This window comes from Hoplias malabaricus, chromosome 8, assembly GCF_029633855.1.
Source record: "Hoplias malabaricus isolate fHopMal1 chromosome 8, fHopMal1.hap1, whole genome shotgun sequence".
NCBI classification, from domain to species: Eukaryota; Metazoa; Chordata; class Actinopteri; order Characiformes; family Erythrinidae; genus Hoplias; species Hoplias malabaricus.
Window position 1 is genome coordinate 39349371 of NC_089807.1, and position 17543 is coordinate 39366913.

Sequence of the window (17543 nt, forward strand, 5' to 3'; positions counted from 1 at the left end):
ACGCGGACACAGGGAGAACACACCACACTCCTCACAGACAGTCACCCGGAGGAAACCCACGCAGACACAGGGAGAACACACCACACTCCTCACAGACAGTCACCCGGAGGAAACCCATGCGGACACAGGGAGAACACACCACACTCCTCACAGACAGTCACCCGGAGGAAACCCACGCGGACACAGGGAGAACACACCACACTCCTCACAGACAGTCACCCGGAGGAAACCCACGCAGACACAGGGAGAACACACCACACTCCTCACAGACAGTCACCCGGAATGGGAATCGAACCCTGGAGCTGTGTGACTGCGACACTACCTGCTGCACCACCGTGCCGCCCTGAACAGAGTTAAACAAACTAAACCTGGACACGGAGAGCTAAATAGACTAAACATGAACACACAGTTAAACAGACTAAACTGGTACAGACAGACAAAGGGAAGAGAAGGAAATCATGGAACAGACGAGGCAGACAGACTAGAGAGAGTGAAACAAGCAGAGAGCAAAAGGAGACAAAACCAAGGAACAGACAGATTGGAGGGAGCAAAACAAATGAAGGAATAGACAAGGTAAATGAAAGTGGAGCAAAGAGAAATCAAACCGAACGCCCAACCAACAGGAAGTAACACAAAGGAGCCTAAATAGACACTGACAAGGGACACCTGGAATAGCCAACGAGGGGGAGGAGCTAGGGCAGGACTAGGGTGGAGACAGAAACAAAAACAAACAAAGCCATGTGCTACATGAACACGTGGTGGGGAAAACAGACGGGACTTGGCCAGAATGTGACACCTCGGAATCTCATACAAAATCCAATGTTTAGCTGCTAGAATATTCTGAATATGTAGTATAGGTTACATCAAGTTTTATCACTTTGGCACTGAAGAGTTTGTTGCCATGTGATTGTTCATAATTTTATTTAATTTAAATTTGAATACACAACGTCTGGTTAGAAGCAATAATTTAATGCTTAGACTAATGCAAGATTAAAAAATAAATGCAAATTTAAATATTAATGTGGTACAGAAATTAACAAGTACAAATATAACAGGTTTTTTTTGACTAAGTACAAACTTCAGTTAACTATTTACAATTTGATTTATTAGACTATCACCAAAAAGCAAGATTTATTATAGATATTTTTGACATATCAGACATTCAGGTGTCTATAAAAAAACATAATTAAAAAACTTAGAACTTAATCAACCCTTTACAATTATATTCTGTATTAATTCTGACAGATGTATTTCTAAGATACACCAACCTCAAATGTACAGCTTTTCATAAACGCAGGACTAGGCCTTAGGATCATAAATAACATTTAAAATGTGACCAAATTACAGCAACTTCATTTCTGTTATTACAATAACATTTTTCCAGAATTAAAATCTTAAAACCTTCATCCCCAGCGCTGCTTTAAAGAAGGAATTCTCATGTGGAGGAATAACACGGATGAGTTTGTATTTCTTTCACCTATAGATGTCCAGATATTCAGAAGGATCTCAGTCCTTGTTCATGTTCGTCTCATGGACCAAGCTCTGAAAGAATCACACACACACATACACAGGGCAGGAATTATCCTGGAAGACTAACTGAATGCCCCCAAGGCTAAGTGCTCACGAGAACTTGCGGATGTATCTGAGCTTGATGTAGGCGATGATGAGGAAAATGACGGTCATAATGATCAGGGCCAGGTGGTTCTGCCATAAGCCCCAGGTGGAGTAACTGATCCCCTGCGATGTCAGGTGCTGTTCCCCAGTGCACCTAGAACCAAATACCATTTGTTATTAATATCAAATATCACCTACATTGTAGATGCATGATTGAAGAGTGGACAGTTAATAAATGAACGAAATAATGGTTTGAACACTGTAATATTGCGGGACCGCCTGCCAGGCCTAGAAGCCTAGAGGCATATGACCGACACCTATTGTTGAAACGCGCATGCGCGAATTTCACAGGGAGACCTTAAGATGGCGCCACTACACCGTCAGTTGTTAGTTCAGCCATATTTCACATTGTAGTTTGTGAACTAAATTTGGAACCTTCCGGCGGTGACCAGTTAACCTCTTTTCATCCAAACAAATACTCTTTTTTTTGGACCGAAAAAATGCGTGTTCAAGGGCTCAGAGAGTTGAGAGCTGAGTTGGGACACGCTCGCGCTCAACCGTCCACCGCGGGGCAGCTCGGTGTTTCACTGGAGCCTCGAACAGAACTGTGCTGAACGTTGTTGAGGTCATATTTATCATAGTCTCTTCTTTATGTTTGAAGAATGTTCCCAGCCTTTTGTTTTCTGCTATATATTTAACAAACAGAAAATCATCGTGTCTGTCCCCATAACGACACGAATACACCGTTACTGACTTTCTGACGAGTAAATTACATCTGCACCGCTTTTTGTATAAGTTTACACGAAAACGGATAAAAAATCTCGGGATTATTAAAGAGAGAACATCACAGCGAGGTGTTGCTTATAATAAACGAGGCTGTGAATTTGTTACATAGGGTGACCAGACGTCCTCTTTTAGCCGGACATGTCCTTTTTTTGGGACCTAGAAAATTTCTAAACTGGGATTTTGCGGTCTACAGTATTCCCTCTGAGTAGGTAGTGTCGCAGTCACACAGCTCTAGGGGCTTGGAGGTTGTGGGTTCGATTCCCGCTCCGGGTGACTGTCTGTGAGGAGTGTGGTGTGTTCTCCCCGTGTCCGTGTGGGTTTCCTCCGGGTGACTGTCTGTGAGGAGTGTGGTGTGTTCTCTCTGTGTCTGCGTGGGTTTCCTCCGGGTGACTGTCTGTGAGGAGTGTGGTGTGTTCTCTCTGTGTCTGCGTGGGTTTCCTCCGGGTGACTGTCTGTGAGGAGTGTGGTGTGTTCTCTCTGTGTCTGCGTGGGTTTCCTCCGGGTGACTGTCTGTGAGGAGTGTGGTGTGTTCTCTCTGTGTCTGCGTGGGTTTCCTCCGGGTGACTGTCTGTGAGGAGTGTGGTGTGTTCTCCCTGTGTCCGCGTGGGTTTCCTCCGGGTGTTTTTTTTTTCCTCCCATAGTCCAAAAACACAGGTTGGTAGGTGGATTGGCGACTCAAATGTGTCCGTAGGTGTGAGTGCGTGTTGCCCTGTGAAGGACTGGCGCCCCCTCCAGGGTGTATTCCTGCCTTGCACCCAATGATTCCAGGTAGACTCTGAACTGGATAAGGATTACAGATAATGACTAAGTATTCCCTCTGTCCCAAATCTTTAAAAAAGCCCTAATCCCTTTCTTGGACGTGCACTTTTGCTGACCTTGTGTTAGGTGAGCAAGAGGGGCGCGCAGGGATCAAGTGTTCAAGGGGTCAGAGCTCAGAGCAGAAATGGGACACACTTCGCCGCGCGCACCTTCTTGTGTTTACCTCAGTTTCAGCCGAGCTCCGCTCCACATCCGTGTTTTACTGGAGCCTCCAACAGAAATGTTGAAAGTGGTCAAGGTCATTTATCATAGTCTCTTCTTCGTATTTGGAAGCGTTTCTCGGTCACACGAGCCTTTCTCTTTCTGCTCAATATTAAAAAAAAATAAATAAAGTCCTCACTTCGGTCCCTATAACGACACAAATACACGGACACACCCGACCGTTACTGACTCTCTGACGAGTTAAAACAGTTACATCTGCGCAGTTTTTCTAAATGACTGAATTATAGCTATCATACCGCACTTTTTATCAGCCATTCCATATAAAATGTGAAATAAAAAAGTATTTTTACATAAATGTCTGGATCCTAGCGATGCTCTGATCAAGTCTGTATTAATTCCTGTTGATAAAATGTGGTGCTTGCTTTTAGTAACGTTTAAAAAACACAGTTAAAAGTTAAAATCGTCAGTTTCTGTTATGATCATGAGTTTTTTTGGTGTAAACAAGTCGCTTTAATACAGGACTTCAGTTTTGAAGTTTGGTATGAACAGAAAATGATAGTTTTAATGATAATATAGGGTGACCAGATCAGAGATGCAGAAAAAGAGGAGAGGGGAGGGGATGATGAGCTCTCGGCCCTCGCTGCCGTTGTGTGCTTAGCTGAGCCTATGTGTGCTTTTAGGTCCTTTACACCTTTATTTGCTACACATGGGAATTTCTTTTTTAATTCATCCGAGAACTTACATTTACGTTTCGGCATAGCTGCTCGAGATGAGGGTAGGTACATAAGCTTTGCCTGAGGTAAACAAGGACTACTGACGTGCAGACTGACCAATTAAATGTTTACAGAGAAGGTTATCGACCAATAACGGTAGCGCTACAGTCAGACCGTCCAATCAGAATATTTTAGGCTACTTCACCACGCCCCCTTCTCTCTCAAGCGAACCAATCGGAGTAGGGGAGGGCGGGACTAGTTTGTGAATGAAACTTCTGGAAGTTCTATGTAAGCTCTAGAAAAACAAAATGCCGGACGTTTGTGAAATTCCACCCGGACATTTTTTTAAGTCTAAAAAAGAGGACATGTCCGGGTAAAAGAGGACGTCTGGTCACCCTAGATAATAAACTGTCAAGAAATGACAGAAATATTATTTTTATTGTTTTTGCTTAGGGCCAAATGTTAAATGTGTCCTCTTTTTTGAAAGCTCTGATATGTTACAGCACGGTTTTATCAGTCAGACTCTTTTAGAAATGTAAGTCAGTAATAATTATCTGGTTCCCAGCGATGCCCTGTTCCTTTATCAAGTGTAGATTACTTGGTTGATAAAATGTTAAGGTGCTTTTTTAATAAATGTTCACAAGCAAATAATAAGCTAATTTCATAGTTTATTACTTTTTATTATTGTAAACAAAGACATTGGTGTGAAGCACCAAAGCTTCTCCAGACCTTCCAATGACAAGGGTATTTATTTTGGGCTAAATGCCAGAAAAACCTCTGTGACAATGGCTATATGGGTTTGCCTAGTTTCTCGTTGCTCTTGTTATTAACAATAACTACAGCGAAATAAGTAGCTAGTTTGGAATCACTAATTGCTGAGTTAATACAATGAAGGTACATGTCTGGGAACTGATTTTTAAGCTTGTGCTTTCTATACATGTCCCAAACACACCAATCCTGGTCAGTAGGTGGCACTAGATTCCCATATTAATCGTCCTGTCACACTTAAAGAACTGACCTCACTTAGTACTGTCTTACACACTGTGTCCCAGCCCTGGTCCTGAGGCCACAGCACAAATCACAGTAAACCAGTTCATTAGCGAAACCAAACAGAAGTGAGATGTATGTGTTGATGCAGTTGTGAGGGAAGTGTGCCTCCAGGACCAGGGTTGGGAAACAGAAGAACCAAAGCACCAAGTTAAATGTGTGGGTGTGGTCTACGTACGCGATCCCCTGAGTGTCGTTTGTTAACCCAGCAGGGAGGTTTTCACAGAAGTTCAGTCCCACAAACTCATTAATCTCCAAAGCCTGTTCAAACACACCATTAATGTCATTCTTCATGTCTTCACTGAAACAGCTGGAGAACCCCTGTCCTGTATGTGATGGTGTAAACAGTGTGTAACATTGCGGCACCCCCACACAAGGGTTAAGGGTTTGTTTTATTTTACAGTTTGTGGGTTGGTAGGCTCCACATCCCTAAATTAATTTGCTAACAAACTGACAAAGTGACTTTTATAACATTTCCCCTTTAAATATCATTAGATAAACGAGTGATTCTTACTGTTAGTCCATATCGTGGGATGCTGAAATATTTGAGCCAGTTCAGCCAGGCCATCACACTCTCCAGATTCACCAGCAGACCAGAGAAAATCTACAATCACCAGTTTCATACAGTTACAAAACAGTAAACGCTTCACAACTACCTCAGTGAGACAAGTAACAGCTGCTGTAAAATACTGAATATGAACATCATTTCACAAATGACACATGCTGAACAGGATAACTGGGCGCCTGTGGACAATTTGCACCGCTAATCAACTGTCCAACATGTGGCTTTTGGATTGCAGGAAAGACCAGATCAGCTCAACACACTTGGAGGAGAACACTAATTTACCATTGTGCACTGTGAGCTAAAAGAATTGAGTGAGAGGGAGGACCAAACATCAGCGAATGTTTTAAAAAAGCAAAAACATTTCTATTTCTGGTTTACCATCATGAAGACGAAGGCGATGGTCATGAAGATGTTGGCGACAGCCACCACAGACTGGTCGGCAGAGATGGCCATAGTCATCGCTGTGGCTGTGTATGCCACCAGAGTCACTGTAAACATGAAGATGAAGAATGCTGCTGCTGTGGACTTAAATCCTACACACAGACACACACACACACTGTAATTTGAGAAGACATGGAGTAATATCATTTATAATTTTTATTCTGATCAGCTCTACCGCTCACCAATCATGAAATAGGAGACGCAGGTGAAGAGGATGGCGGGAATTGTGCGCAGAGTGATGATATCTGACAGGATTTTGGTCAGAAAGTACACAGACACTCGGTAGTAGCCGCTGGTGTACTCATGTCTGAAAAGAGAGAATGCATGCTCAGGATCCTTTCATGTGTCAACAGATATGAGAAGTAGCAACATTCGATCTAATTTTTCACTCAAACTAATTAATTCATTCTTCCTGTTCAGGTTCAGAGCTTAGCCAGAAGTATTGGGCTCAAGGCAAGAACACTCCCTGGACAGAGCACCTCACTCACACTTGTGGACACTTTTGAATATTCAGTCTATCTGCCAATGTGTGTTTGTGTACACAAACCCATTTTTACCTTTAGTTTATAATCACTGGGCGGCACGGTGGTGCAGCAGGTAGTGTCACAATCACAAAGCTCCAGGGACCTGGTGTAGTGTGTTCTCCCTGTGTCCGCGTGGGTTTCCTCCGGGTGACTGTCTGTGAGGAGTGTGGTGTGTTCTCCGTGTCTGCGTGGGTTTCCTCCGGGTGACTGTCTGTGAGGAGTGTGGTGTGTTCTCCCTGTGTCTGCGTGGGTTTCCTCCAGGTGACTGTCTGTGAGGAGTGTGGTGTGTTCTCCCTGTGTCTGCGTGGATTTCCTCCAGGTGACTATCTGTGAGGAGTGTGGTCTGTTCTCCCTGTGTCCGCGTGGGTTTCCTCCGGGTGACTGTGAGGAGTGTGGTGTGTTCTCCCTGTGTCTGCATAGGTTTCCTCCGGGTGACTGTCTATGAGGAGTGTGGTGTGTTCTCTCCGTGTCCTCGTGGGTTTCCTCCGGGTGACTGTCTGTGAGGAGTTTGGTGTGTTCTCCCTGGGTTTCCTCCGGGTGCTCTGGTTTCCTCCCACAGTCCAAAAACACACGTTGGTAGGTTGATTGGCGACTCAAAAGTGTCCGTAGGTGTGAGTGAATGTGTGAGCGTGTGTGTTGCCCTGTGAAGGACTGGCGCCCCCTCCAGGGTGTATTCCCGCCTTGCGCCCAATGATTCCAGGTAGGCTCTGGACCCACCATGACCCTGAATTGGATAAGCGCTTACAGATAATGAATGAATGAATTTCCAAAAATACAGCCTGCTAATAAACAACCAAGCCAACTACTGAATAAACACTATGTGTACTCTGAGAGACGGTACACATACATAAAGAGTTTCCTCTCTGTGATGAAGAGTTCAGCAGCTGAGAGTGTACTGAAACACTGGTTGGTCGTGATGAAGAAGAGAGCACCAAACCTGCCAGAAAAAACAAATTTTAGACACAAATGTCCATAATTGATCTAGGAGAGAGATATTCAACATACCGGTAGATATTAAAACCAAAGACAGCAACACTCTGTAACTACATAATGCTGTTTCCGCTGTTTTCCCAGTGGTTTTATGTGTCCTTGCATGCATAGACCCACAACTCTAAAAGAATTCAGTTTAAAAATCTTTGCAATATGTCCCTAGTAAAGACTACGTGGTTTTTTTTTTTTTTTCAGTTCAACTCACATATAATCTCAGGTTCCTCAGAACAGCCTAATGCCATGAAATCCGTCTGCTCAGAGCTGTTCATGCATGACACACAAGAGCGGAGGGGTAGGGAATGTCTGAGATGTGTGTTAAACGTATGGTCCAGTGCACCGGGTGCTGACCTGTAATAGGCTCTATTAAGTAATATATAAAGTGTGAGGAGGCTTAAGCCAGGAGCACTGCCTACGTGTAATTCTGATTATAACACCTCGAACAGTGGACCCCATTCATGTCAGTGCTATTAGTAGAGAAATGTTGATTATTTGATATACAACACATAGCCACCTCCTTCATTGCATCCACCAGCATTGCATTTGAATTTTTCCTTAATTTATTAGTGTTTCTTATAGGTATTTTTTCAGCAACAGTGGCAGCACCAACCATCCCCATCCCGCTGGTGAAAGTGAAAAGGAAGGGAGAGCCAGTAAAAGATAAGTTTAAGTTTATTTTTACCTACTACTCACATAAATTAAATGAATAGATCGTTCAGCATCACATCTCACATCCTACTACCTCTTCACAAACTGGTTATTTTTGAGCTGAAAGATAGAAACTGTATAATTCGAGGGTGTAAATTTAGCTGACGTAAAATTAGCATTAGCATTTGTTTACCACGGGGGTAACACACCAAACAGTCACCCAGAGCAGGACTTGAACCCACAACCGACAGGTCCCTGGAGCTGTGCAACACCACAGTGCTCCTAGTGAGCAATGAGGGATGAAAGAAGGGGTACTCTGCTTTATCTCTATAAAGAGCAGTAAATAGCCTGCTGTTTCTTAAAGTGAGGTATAAATCTAACTCACCTGTTCTGTATGCCACTCCGGTTGTCTTGTACTTTAAAGAATATGGCTCCAACAATGAGGGCCAGGAAAATGGTCACTATCACCTGTAGAGTGGGTGGAGAGTCAATATGAAGCCTTACAGCTAAATCACAACTGTTAGTAGAAACATAGCTCTGGTTCCTTAGCGATTTGAGTGAAAAAGCTCAGTATATTAAACAACTGTCAACATAATTAAGAGCCATGTTTTCTGGGTCATACTTTGCAGTGAGAGAATTCCAATCCTCTGGACATTCAAATTAGCAGGTCCCAGATTCAGTGAGCAAGTGTGAGAAAGAGGTGAGAAACTGGGTGAGTTTGGGGCATTAATCTCCTGAGGACTTATGGATGCTGACAGGTGTCTGCTCTGTGTAAAATCCGTTCCCAGGGTGAAAGGCTAAGAAAACAGAGCCAAAAAGGGACAGAGGAGCCACCCTTCCCGCATTCCCTCTCAGCCTTCCTTTGAATGCGGCACTCTGGGGCCAAGCCACGAGGTCAGGTGATGGCCCTGCCTTCAGCTTTCTCTGGTTCCCCTTAACCTCCTTTCACTTCCATTGGCACCTATGATATCACTGCAAATACAGGCCCAAGGAGTTAAGAGTAAGGCCACAACAATCGCTAAATCCGCTTAGCTGGCCCTTGAGGGATTAGCCTAAATTATTTGGGGCCAATTAACTGTTAATAATTCTTAAAGTGAGATTCCTCTGATGGCATTTGCTGGCTAATGAGCATGTAAAGTCTCTGAGAGGAAGACGAGGGAATTTGGGTTGGAGGAGGCAATGGGCAGAGAGGGCTTAAGATGTGAGGAAAATTCCATCATAAGGATTTGGCTTGGAATACTATCCCACAGACATACTTCCTTTTTCCTGTTTTTTGGTTTTTTTTCTGGAAATGGATGAAAGATTGCAACAACGTTTCAGGTTTGGGGCCAAAGAGAGTAATCTATTTCTCAGTAAAGTCAGGATGGAGCAGTGAGCAGTGTTTCTATCAATGGAACAAAAAAAAAAAAAAACCTGCCATTCTGATGACACCTGGACACAGTAGGGAGCATTTCTGGAGGACTGACATTGAGTATTTGTGGATGCAGTGACAAAATATGCATATCTCTAAGCCCATACAGCAATATTCATCATAGAATTTTGCTGGTGTTTAATGCAGTGCAGTCTGAGTGCTTGAAGGCCACAGGCGTTTCACTGGGGTGTTTGGCCCATGCTAATTTGGCCCACCCCCCGCTCCCATTTTCATGCTCTGCACCTACATGTGGCGAAGACTGCCGATATCTGTATTAATATCAGCGATACTGGCCGTGTATTTACTTGGTATCAGATCGATACCGAAACTCACGGTATCGCCCACCTCTACTAACAACGTTGTTGGAAATGGGGTTGCATTACAGAAAGTTCCTTGTTCTCATGCAGTTTGTCATTTTAAATATGCATTTACCTGTGCAACAGAAGTCTGAGGGTTCAGCATCAAGTTGCGGAAGGTTCTTTTCAAAACCCACTTGAACTGGTGGCAGAAGCCACTGTTGTAGGTGATGGTGCGAGACTTGGGCTTGACAAGGTACTCTTTGCCCTGGATGATGCGCTCCAATTCAGATTTGGTGTCTAGGGTGTAGCTGCTGTTTCTGTACTCCTCCACCAGACGCTCTTCAATACTCTGCCTGGTGTCTCCAGACGCTTCAAACTCAACGGCTGAAATGAACCAATGCTACAATCGGTTATTTCTCATGATTTACAGGGTGAACAAAAAACTACAGGGTGAATTTAACAGCTCCAAGAATAACCAACACGCTCTGTCCCAAAACACAGTGAGCGATCTACATAGAGAGCATTTTACATCGTAGTGTGCACGCTCCTGACACATAGGCTGTCTCAGTTCTTAGACACATTAAATATACTGGCTACTGAGATACCTTAATCTGGCTGATTTTAAGGTGGCATTGAACCGTTCCTCAGCCGCAAAAGCAATCCCTTGATACAACGCAAGCACAATTCTATTTCTCTCTTCTCCCAGAGCAAAATTCTAATCACAATAAAATGTGAGGAGTAGAGTCCACTGCGCTAAAACGCGGAGGTGACGCTAGCTGCTGAGGGAAGTAAACACGGGTCACGTAAAAAGCCCTGACACAATCGCTCTCTAACTACCACCACTCTAAAATCTGCCTCATGAGGACAGACTGTTAGAGCATTGCACACTTAAACAGCTGTCTACGGAATCAGTGCCTACTTAGGCTGCTCACTAGGTTTTGGGACAGACCTTTAGTTTATTTGGACTTGAGAGATAACCCTCTGGATTTTCCTTTTCTCAGCCTTTAATGCTCACAGTCAAGATGTATGAAAGGTGAACCAGAATTTAACAGCTCCAAGAATAACCAATACACTCTGTCCCAAAACATAGTGAGCTGTCTACATAGAGAGCATTTTACATCGTAGTGTGCTATGCATACAAAAATACTATTTTATTTATTTATTTTTATTTTTTGCAGTTTATGTATATTTTACAAGTCTATGGTTAATCTGTTTGTTTACACTGGACCATTCCCACGGACTCACTGATATCTACAATGCATTTTCTTACAGTTTAATGACAAAAATCTGACGACTTGTTTGCAAAGAGTAAAATAATAAGGAAGATGTCAAGACAGCTCGATTAAAACACATCAGAAAATAGCAGAGTGGCGTACTGGGTGGTGGTAGACCTGCAGGCCAGGGAATCTGGGCGACATTCAAGAGGAAATGGGTTTTGATCTCAATTCATGGCTACTCCAGTTCACTAATTCTTCTGCCCTACCACAGAGGTCAAGCAGGAGACAGTAGCTCATCTGTTGCTGCATGGTTTGTGTTGGTCGTTCTCTGAACATCACTTGGAGCTAAACATTTAGCCAAATATAAAGAGATAAACACATACCTTCAGGATTCTGCAGCTTGCCCATAGTCACAGCAATTTTGTCTCCATTTATGACGTCCAGGAAGAAATCCGCTGGGTTATTATGGGCCTCACAGGCATAACCTGGGACGTAATATCAAAATCAAACATCGTAAAGTTGGGAGAGTCTCTGAAGTCTACTCTGTGCAAAGTGTTCATTCTCAGCTCAGTTTCTCATTGACCTCTGATTTAAGACCACTCACTGAAACTGGCAAACTAACAAAATGATTAGAAATGACAGCAAAGGTCAGTGATAAATAACAATAAATCTTTAGTGTTACATTATCGGATAAGGTCTAGTTGTTGCTGCTTCTGTGCACTTGTGTAAACTGTACCGATGTTGGCAAAGTAGTCCAGTGTGTCCTGGGCTGGTCCATGGTAGACCAGTTTGCCGCTGGCCAGCAATGTGAGGCTGTCAAAGAGACGATAGATGGAGTAGCGTGGCTGGTGGATGGACAAGATGATGGTACGCCCATTACTAGCCATTCTGAAGAAGAGAATATTAAAATTAAACAATAACTACGCAATAACCTCTATACACTACAAACACATGGATCTATATTTCCATTCTTTTTTTACTAAATGAGAATCATACTCATGCACTTTAACAGAGGGAACATACACTTCTAGTTTGTCTCCATAACAACAGTGAGCTGGCTCACCGTTTAAGAAGACGCAGCACTGAGTTAGCCGTGCTGGCGTCCAGGCCAGTGGTGGGTTCGTCCAAGAACAGCACAGAGGGGTCAATGATAAGCTCCATGCCGATATTAGTTCTCTTCCGCTCTCCTCCAGAGATGCCACGAATGATCTGAGTGCCCACCTGTAGAACCATGTGAGGATATGCAACAACAAACATAGCAATTGTTTTTAAATATATATAAAAGCCCCTAGAAAGTTTGTGTGTGTGTGTGTGTGTGTGAGACAGAGAGAGAGAGAGAGATTACCCTCGAGTCAGCCACTTTGCTGAGGCCCAGTTCAGTGATGAGGTGGTTAACTCTGTCCTCCTTCTCCCTCTGGCTCACGGAGGAAGAGAGACGCAGCGCAGCAGAGAAACTTAGATTCTCCCTCACAGTGAGAGTACCCATCACCACATCGTCCTGAACAAACACACACACACACAAACATGCTCAATACACTCTCCCACTACTATATTAGAAAATAAATCACCAAACACTGCACAACTCTCAAACCCAGGACCAGTGCAGAACTCTGGCCCCAGGACCTGTGAATAAAATCAGACTAGCAGCAGTCTATTAATGTACATATTTATAGGGGACCTATATGAAAGACTGCCACCATGGTTTTCCTGAATTGTCCTGGACTTCAGTCATTGGTCCAGGTGGCTAAATATCCCAGAGCTAGTCTTTTACCATTTAAACTGCTGGTGATTTTTTTAATCCAAAAGCATCTTGATAAAAAGGGGCTGACTGTTTTAGAATTATCTTATTTGGGGACAGTCATTTTCATTTAAAAATATATTAAGTTCAAGGTAAAGTCAGTATTTCTAGTGCGTGAAGCAACACTTAGACTGTTAAGATGTTCAATAACCTGCCTTTTCACATTATTAACCCATTTATTCAGTTAAACTAAAGTCTACGCAAGGTGTTGTACAACACTGCACCTGTACGACGTAGCCGGACAGACATTTGAAATTGGGCGGTTGTGGGGCTCCATCAATCAGGACTTCACCTGACAGACCTGAGGGGTCCTTTCTGGCTGCAAGCACGTCCAGAAACCTGAAAAAATGTCCAGGTATCAGGTCATGAAAACCGCTTGTTAAAGGCTAAGCACCAGCGATATGAAAGTGTCAAAACAAATAAATATAGTGGAATTTGAGTTCCTAACTTGTGTTTATTGATAGTCATATCATACCCCCCCCATTTTGGCTGCAATCATTCAATGTACAGTGGGACATCTGTGCACAAATGGCCCAAAGATCCCAAAATATCCAGAAAATGGACTAAATTTGTCAACTTTAAACGGGCACTTTGGAAAGGACCCTCCGCCCAAACCAACGAAAGGTGTTCAAGAGCCTCTGTAACATGGAGGTAAACAGGGTAAGGACACTCACTTCGCCTGTTTTAGTTGGTGTTAGTTAACGTTAGCTTGACTCGCTAAACTCGGTGTCTCAGATTATACTCGGCTACGTAGCTGCATTACGGAGGTTTATAGTGTCGGATGAATTCGAGTTCGACTTTGATCACATTTACAAGAATAACGGTACCTCTACATTTGAGTTTAGCTTATTGCTAGGCTATTGTCATGAATAATGTTGGTTATTTAGCTAGATACTGTCATAACAGTCAGTCATAACGGTGTTTTACCGCGGCGTTGTTCAGCTGTTGTCCACCAGTGACGTCACGGTTGCGTTCGAGAATTTCCGTAGCGAGCTCGGGTTTTTCCGTCAGTTTTAAAGCAAATTAAGCTGCTATTTTCATTTTAATTCATACTTATATATGTCAGTAACTACAATAATGTGAAATATTCATGGAGGTCCATTAAGTGGTGCTTAGCCTTTACTGTTGGAAGTCCACAGAATATAATTAAATCTGCTTTACTAGCAGTAAGATACCGAAAGAACATTGGTCTGATGTACTCACGAAGACTTGCCGCTTCCTGTAGGCCCTAAAATAGCATTCAGCCCAGGCCTCATGATGCCACTGTGAAGAGAAGAGAGAAACAGAGCAGCTCCATTTCACTCATCCTGAGAGGAATTTTATATAAAATAATTACCTGTATGTTGTAGTTCTAAATATAAAACTATGTACCAATTTTTGTGCTTATTGACTAAAATCACCCTTAAAGTAAGGAGCAGATCTGGACTGAGCCGCAGGTAGAAAAATCACACTCACTTAAGGTCCTGAAGGATATCTTTAATGATGACCTTCCTCTTACAGAGAGGACCGCTCTTCGTCTTCACGCTGTACTGGACGTTGTGAAAGCTGACGGTCGCTCCGTTTTGTTGTTTGGTGGTTTCTGTTTTGAGGGGCTTCGACCCTGTTTTTCCGTTATAGCTCACCTCTTCGATCATTTGAATGTTGACATGATTCACTCGGTCCTCCATTTTGAGAGGCTTTGGCGCTGCGAGGCATGAACAATACACCACAAGCACTCATAGTCAAGTAAAGGGCCTATCTTGTAAATGTTTTTTTTTTAATCTCATAATCTAAATTACATCATTTTATGTAAAAACCATACGACCACTTTCCAACCTGTTTAACTGTTAAAAAGAGGGGGGGGGTCCCTCGCTGCCGTCCGTTGTATGCTTAGCTGAACCTATGTGTGCTTTTAGGTCCTTTACACCTTCTTTATTTGCTACACATGGGAAAACATGGGAATTTCTTTTTTAATTCATCCGAGAACTTACATTTACCTTTAGGCATAGCTGCTCGAGATGAGGGTGGGTACATGAGCTTTGCCTGACGTAAACAAGGACTACTGACGTGCAGACTGACCAATTAAATGCTTACAGAGAAGGTTATCGACCAATAACGGTAGCGCTACAGTCAGACCGTCCAATCAGAAGATTTTAAGCTACTTCACCACGCCCCCTTCTCACTCAAGCGAACCAATCGGAGTAGGGGAGGGCGGGACTAGTTTGTGAAGGAAACTTCTCGAAGTTCTATGTAAGCTCTAGAAAAACAAAATCCCGGACGTTTGTGAAATTCCGCCCGGACATTTTTTAAGTCTAAAAAAAGAGGCTTTGTCCGGGTAAAAGAGGACGTCTGGTCACCATAGTCAAGGCAAAAAATGCCTCTTCACTGTGAATGGAAATACATTACTGTATGTACATTAATACTTGTTTCTTCTGACATAACAAAAAAAACTGAATTCAAAACAAGCCGTTTATACAAAGTTCTGAGGGAGTTTTGACTTTCCATAAAACGGACTAAACCAGTTACATACAGCAAAGCTCTGAAAGCAAATGCTACTTAATCATTTACCCTCCTCTGGGTAAGTAGCATCATGATGAAGAGAAATCCAGAGACAATGAGACCTGAGGCACATCGTTTATTTGGAGAGCCTTGTGCATAATCTCAATGCAAGGACAAACCCAATGAATTTCAGCCCATCTCCCAGCGGTTGAACTGTGTGGCAAGCAGCGTCACTCTTTCTACTCCGGACGCCTGCCAAATTAAGAATAAGCTCCATCTGCAGCCTGCATTTCTGAGTCTATTCAATTTGGTGACTATAAAAGAGAGTCATGAGACATTCCTCACTCACAGAAGCACTGTGAGACATTGAAGAAACCCCCAAAATTATATCAAACACAAACTGTATAAGATTTTGATTTAACTATGCTGGGTTGTACTTTTTGTGGCAGGAATGTTTCATGTCTAAAAACATTTTTCCCAGTGAGCTGTGCAATTTATGAAGGAGTAAAAGCATCAATTTCACAAATTAATTGGAAATTTAGAGTTAGAAGTATTGTTTACACTGATCTTGACCAAAAAAAACGTACCTGAATAAATATGTTTCGACCAGAAACACATTTACTAAACCGCATTCATTGTAGAAGTGTGTATACACTGTGCTGGGAGCAAAAGTATTCCCCAGAGAATAAGTATTTGTATAAAAATGTATATTTTTGCTTTACATCGTCCTAACGCAATTAACCAATCACGCTTAAACCTTTGTAAATAGTAAGCAGAGTGAATGAAACTTACCTGCTGTCAAACGTTCCTGAATATATTTGATCTGTGCTGTTATACTGCTTCTCTCCTCTGAGAATCTGCAGTCATCCCAGGCTCCTTCAGCCCTGGTGCTTATATAGAGCTATCAGCATTGAATAACATTCAGTGGGAGGGCAGAGTGCACAAGCAAATATCATACAAGATTACACAAGGCAGATCCAGCTAGCCAACATCTGCTATCTAGCACTTAGCATTAATATGGTTCCATAATTTCCCCAGCAATGATTGTCATCAGAAATAGCCACTTGTTTGGATGGTTAGGATTTGTCTCGGTTTGATTGGTGCATCTAAAGAGGGTGGGAAGATTATGGAGAATCTTACAGAAAAGATGCATGCCTTATTCTTGTGAATACAACTCAATCTACATAATCATTCACTTTAATACTTTAATTTGATATGACTGACTGCTGGAATTTATCTGTTGTTATCACTAAATGTCTATTTATTGGACCTCAGCACAATTATTGGCCTGATTTCATGTGTCAGTGCCACGGTCCCAAAGATATGAACATATCTGACAGTCACATGCACATTTTAGTATTGAAGTCAAAACATCTTTGGTAATTTAACAAGTTTCTAAATGATTTTTACCTGAAATCTGTGAATAAATAATAATAATAGATATTAAGGACCAGTCGCAAAGCTTTTGAATGGGTTTGCGTGTGTCCTCTGGTTCTTGGTCTACTGTAAATAAAGGCAGGTTTTATAGGAGGAGGAGCGAGTGTAAATAAAGATCATGAGGAAGTACGAAGATGGGTTTCATTCATTGTCATATCTTCATAGAAAGATTTTGTAACCCTGACTTCTTGTGACTATAAACCAATTTAAAAGTTGGTCTGAGGCCCAAACCCTGACTATTGTTTAATGTAATCACAATACTGCCCTCTGCTGGGATCCAACAGTAATGTTCCACGTTAAAAAAACAACCTCAACATAGACCAGTATAGACATGAGCGTATAATTTAAAAACGGAGAAAAGAGACGATACGGAGACTTTAAATAGACATTAAATTATTTAATGGCCTTAAACCTTTATATAACTACTACATTTGTATATTTTGTAACATATTTGTAACCTGGAAAAATCTAAGGGGCTCGTATTTGGAGCATACGGTGTATGTTTTGCAAAAGTGATTTCAGGACAAGAGCAGCGGGAAAGATAAAAATGGCGCCTTTTTGAATTTACCTCAGCTGAATCAGATCAATTAACTCGGC

The 17543-nt window shown here is 42.5% G+C and overlaps 1 protein-coding gene across 4 annotated transcripts; it reads right to left on the minus strand.

Annotated features, from left to right (window-relative positions):
• Positions 1 to 1177: 1177 nt before the first annotated feature.
• Positions 1178 to 16844, minus strand: abcg2d (ATP binding cassette subfamily G member 2 (JR blood group)). 4 transcript variants are annotated; one of them, XM_066678317.1, is made up of 16 exons: positions 16302 to 16842; positions 14487 to 14715; positions 14235 to 14294; positions 13256 to 13370; positions 12579 to 12731; positions 12297 to 12454; positions 11970 to 12121; positions 11617 to 11718; positions 10150 to 10400; positions 8692 to 8774; positions 7519 to 7608; positions 6330 to 6454; positions 6085 to 6239; positions 5656 to 5745; positions 5320 to 5402; positions 1179 to 1768 (listed from the first exon to the last, which is right to left on the minus strand). In XM_066678317.1, exons 2-16 carry the CDS (start codon positions 14696 to 14698, stop codon positions 1621 to 1623), a joined length of 1977 nt encoding a protein of 658 aa, XP_066534414.1. In that variant the 5' UTR covers positions 14699 to 14715; positions 16302 to 16842; the 3' UTR covers positions 1179 to 1620. The 4 variants fall into 4 exon arrangements, with proteins under 4 accessions (XP_066534416.1, XP_066534414.1, XP_066534415.1 ...); XM_066678318.1 differs by lacking the exon at positions 16302 to 16842 and adding an exon at positions 14847 to 14936; XM_066678319.1 differs by lacking the exon at positions 5320 to 5402 and having other exon boundaries at positions 1178 to 1768; positions 16302 to 16844.
• Between the last annotated feature and the right edge of the window lie 699 nt (positions 16845 to 17543).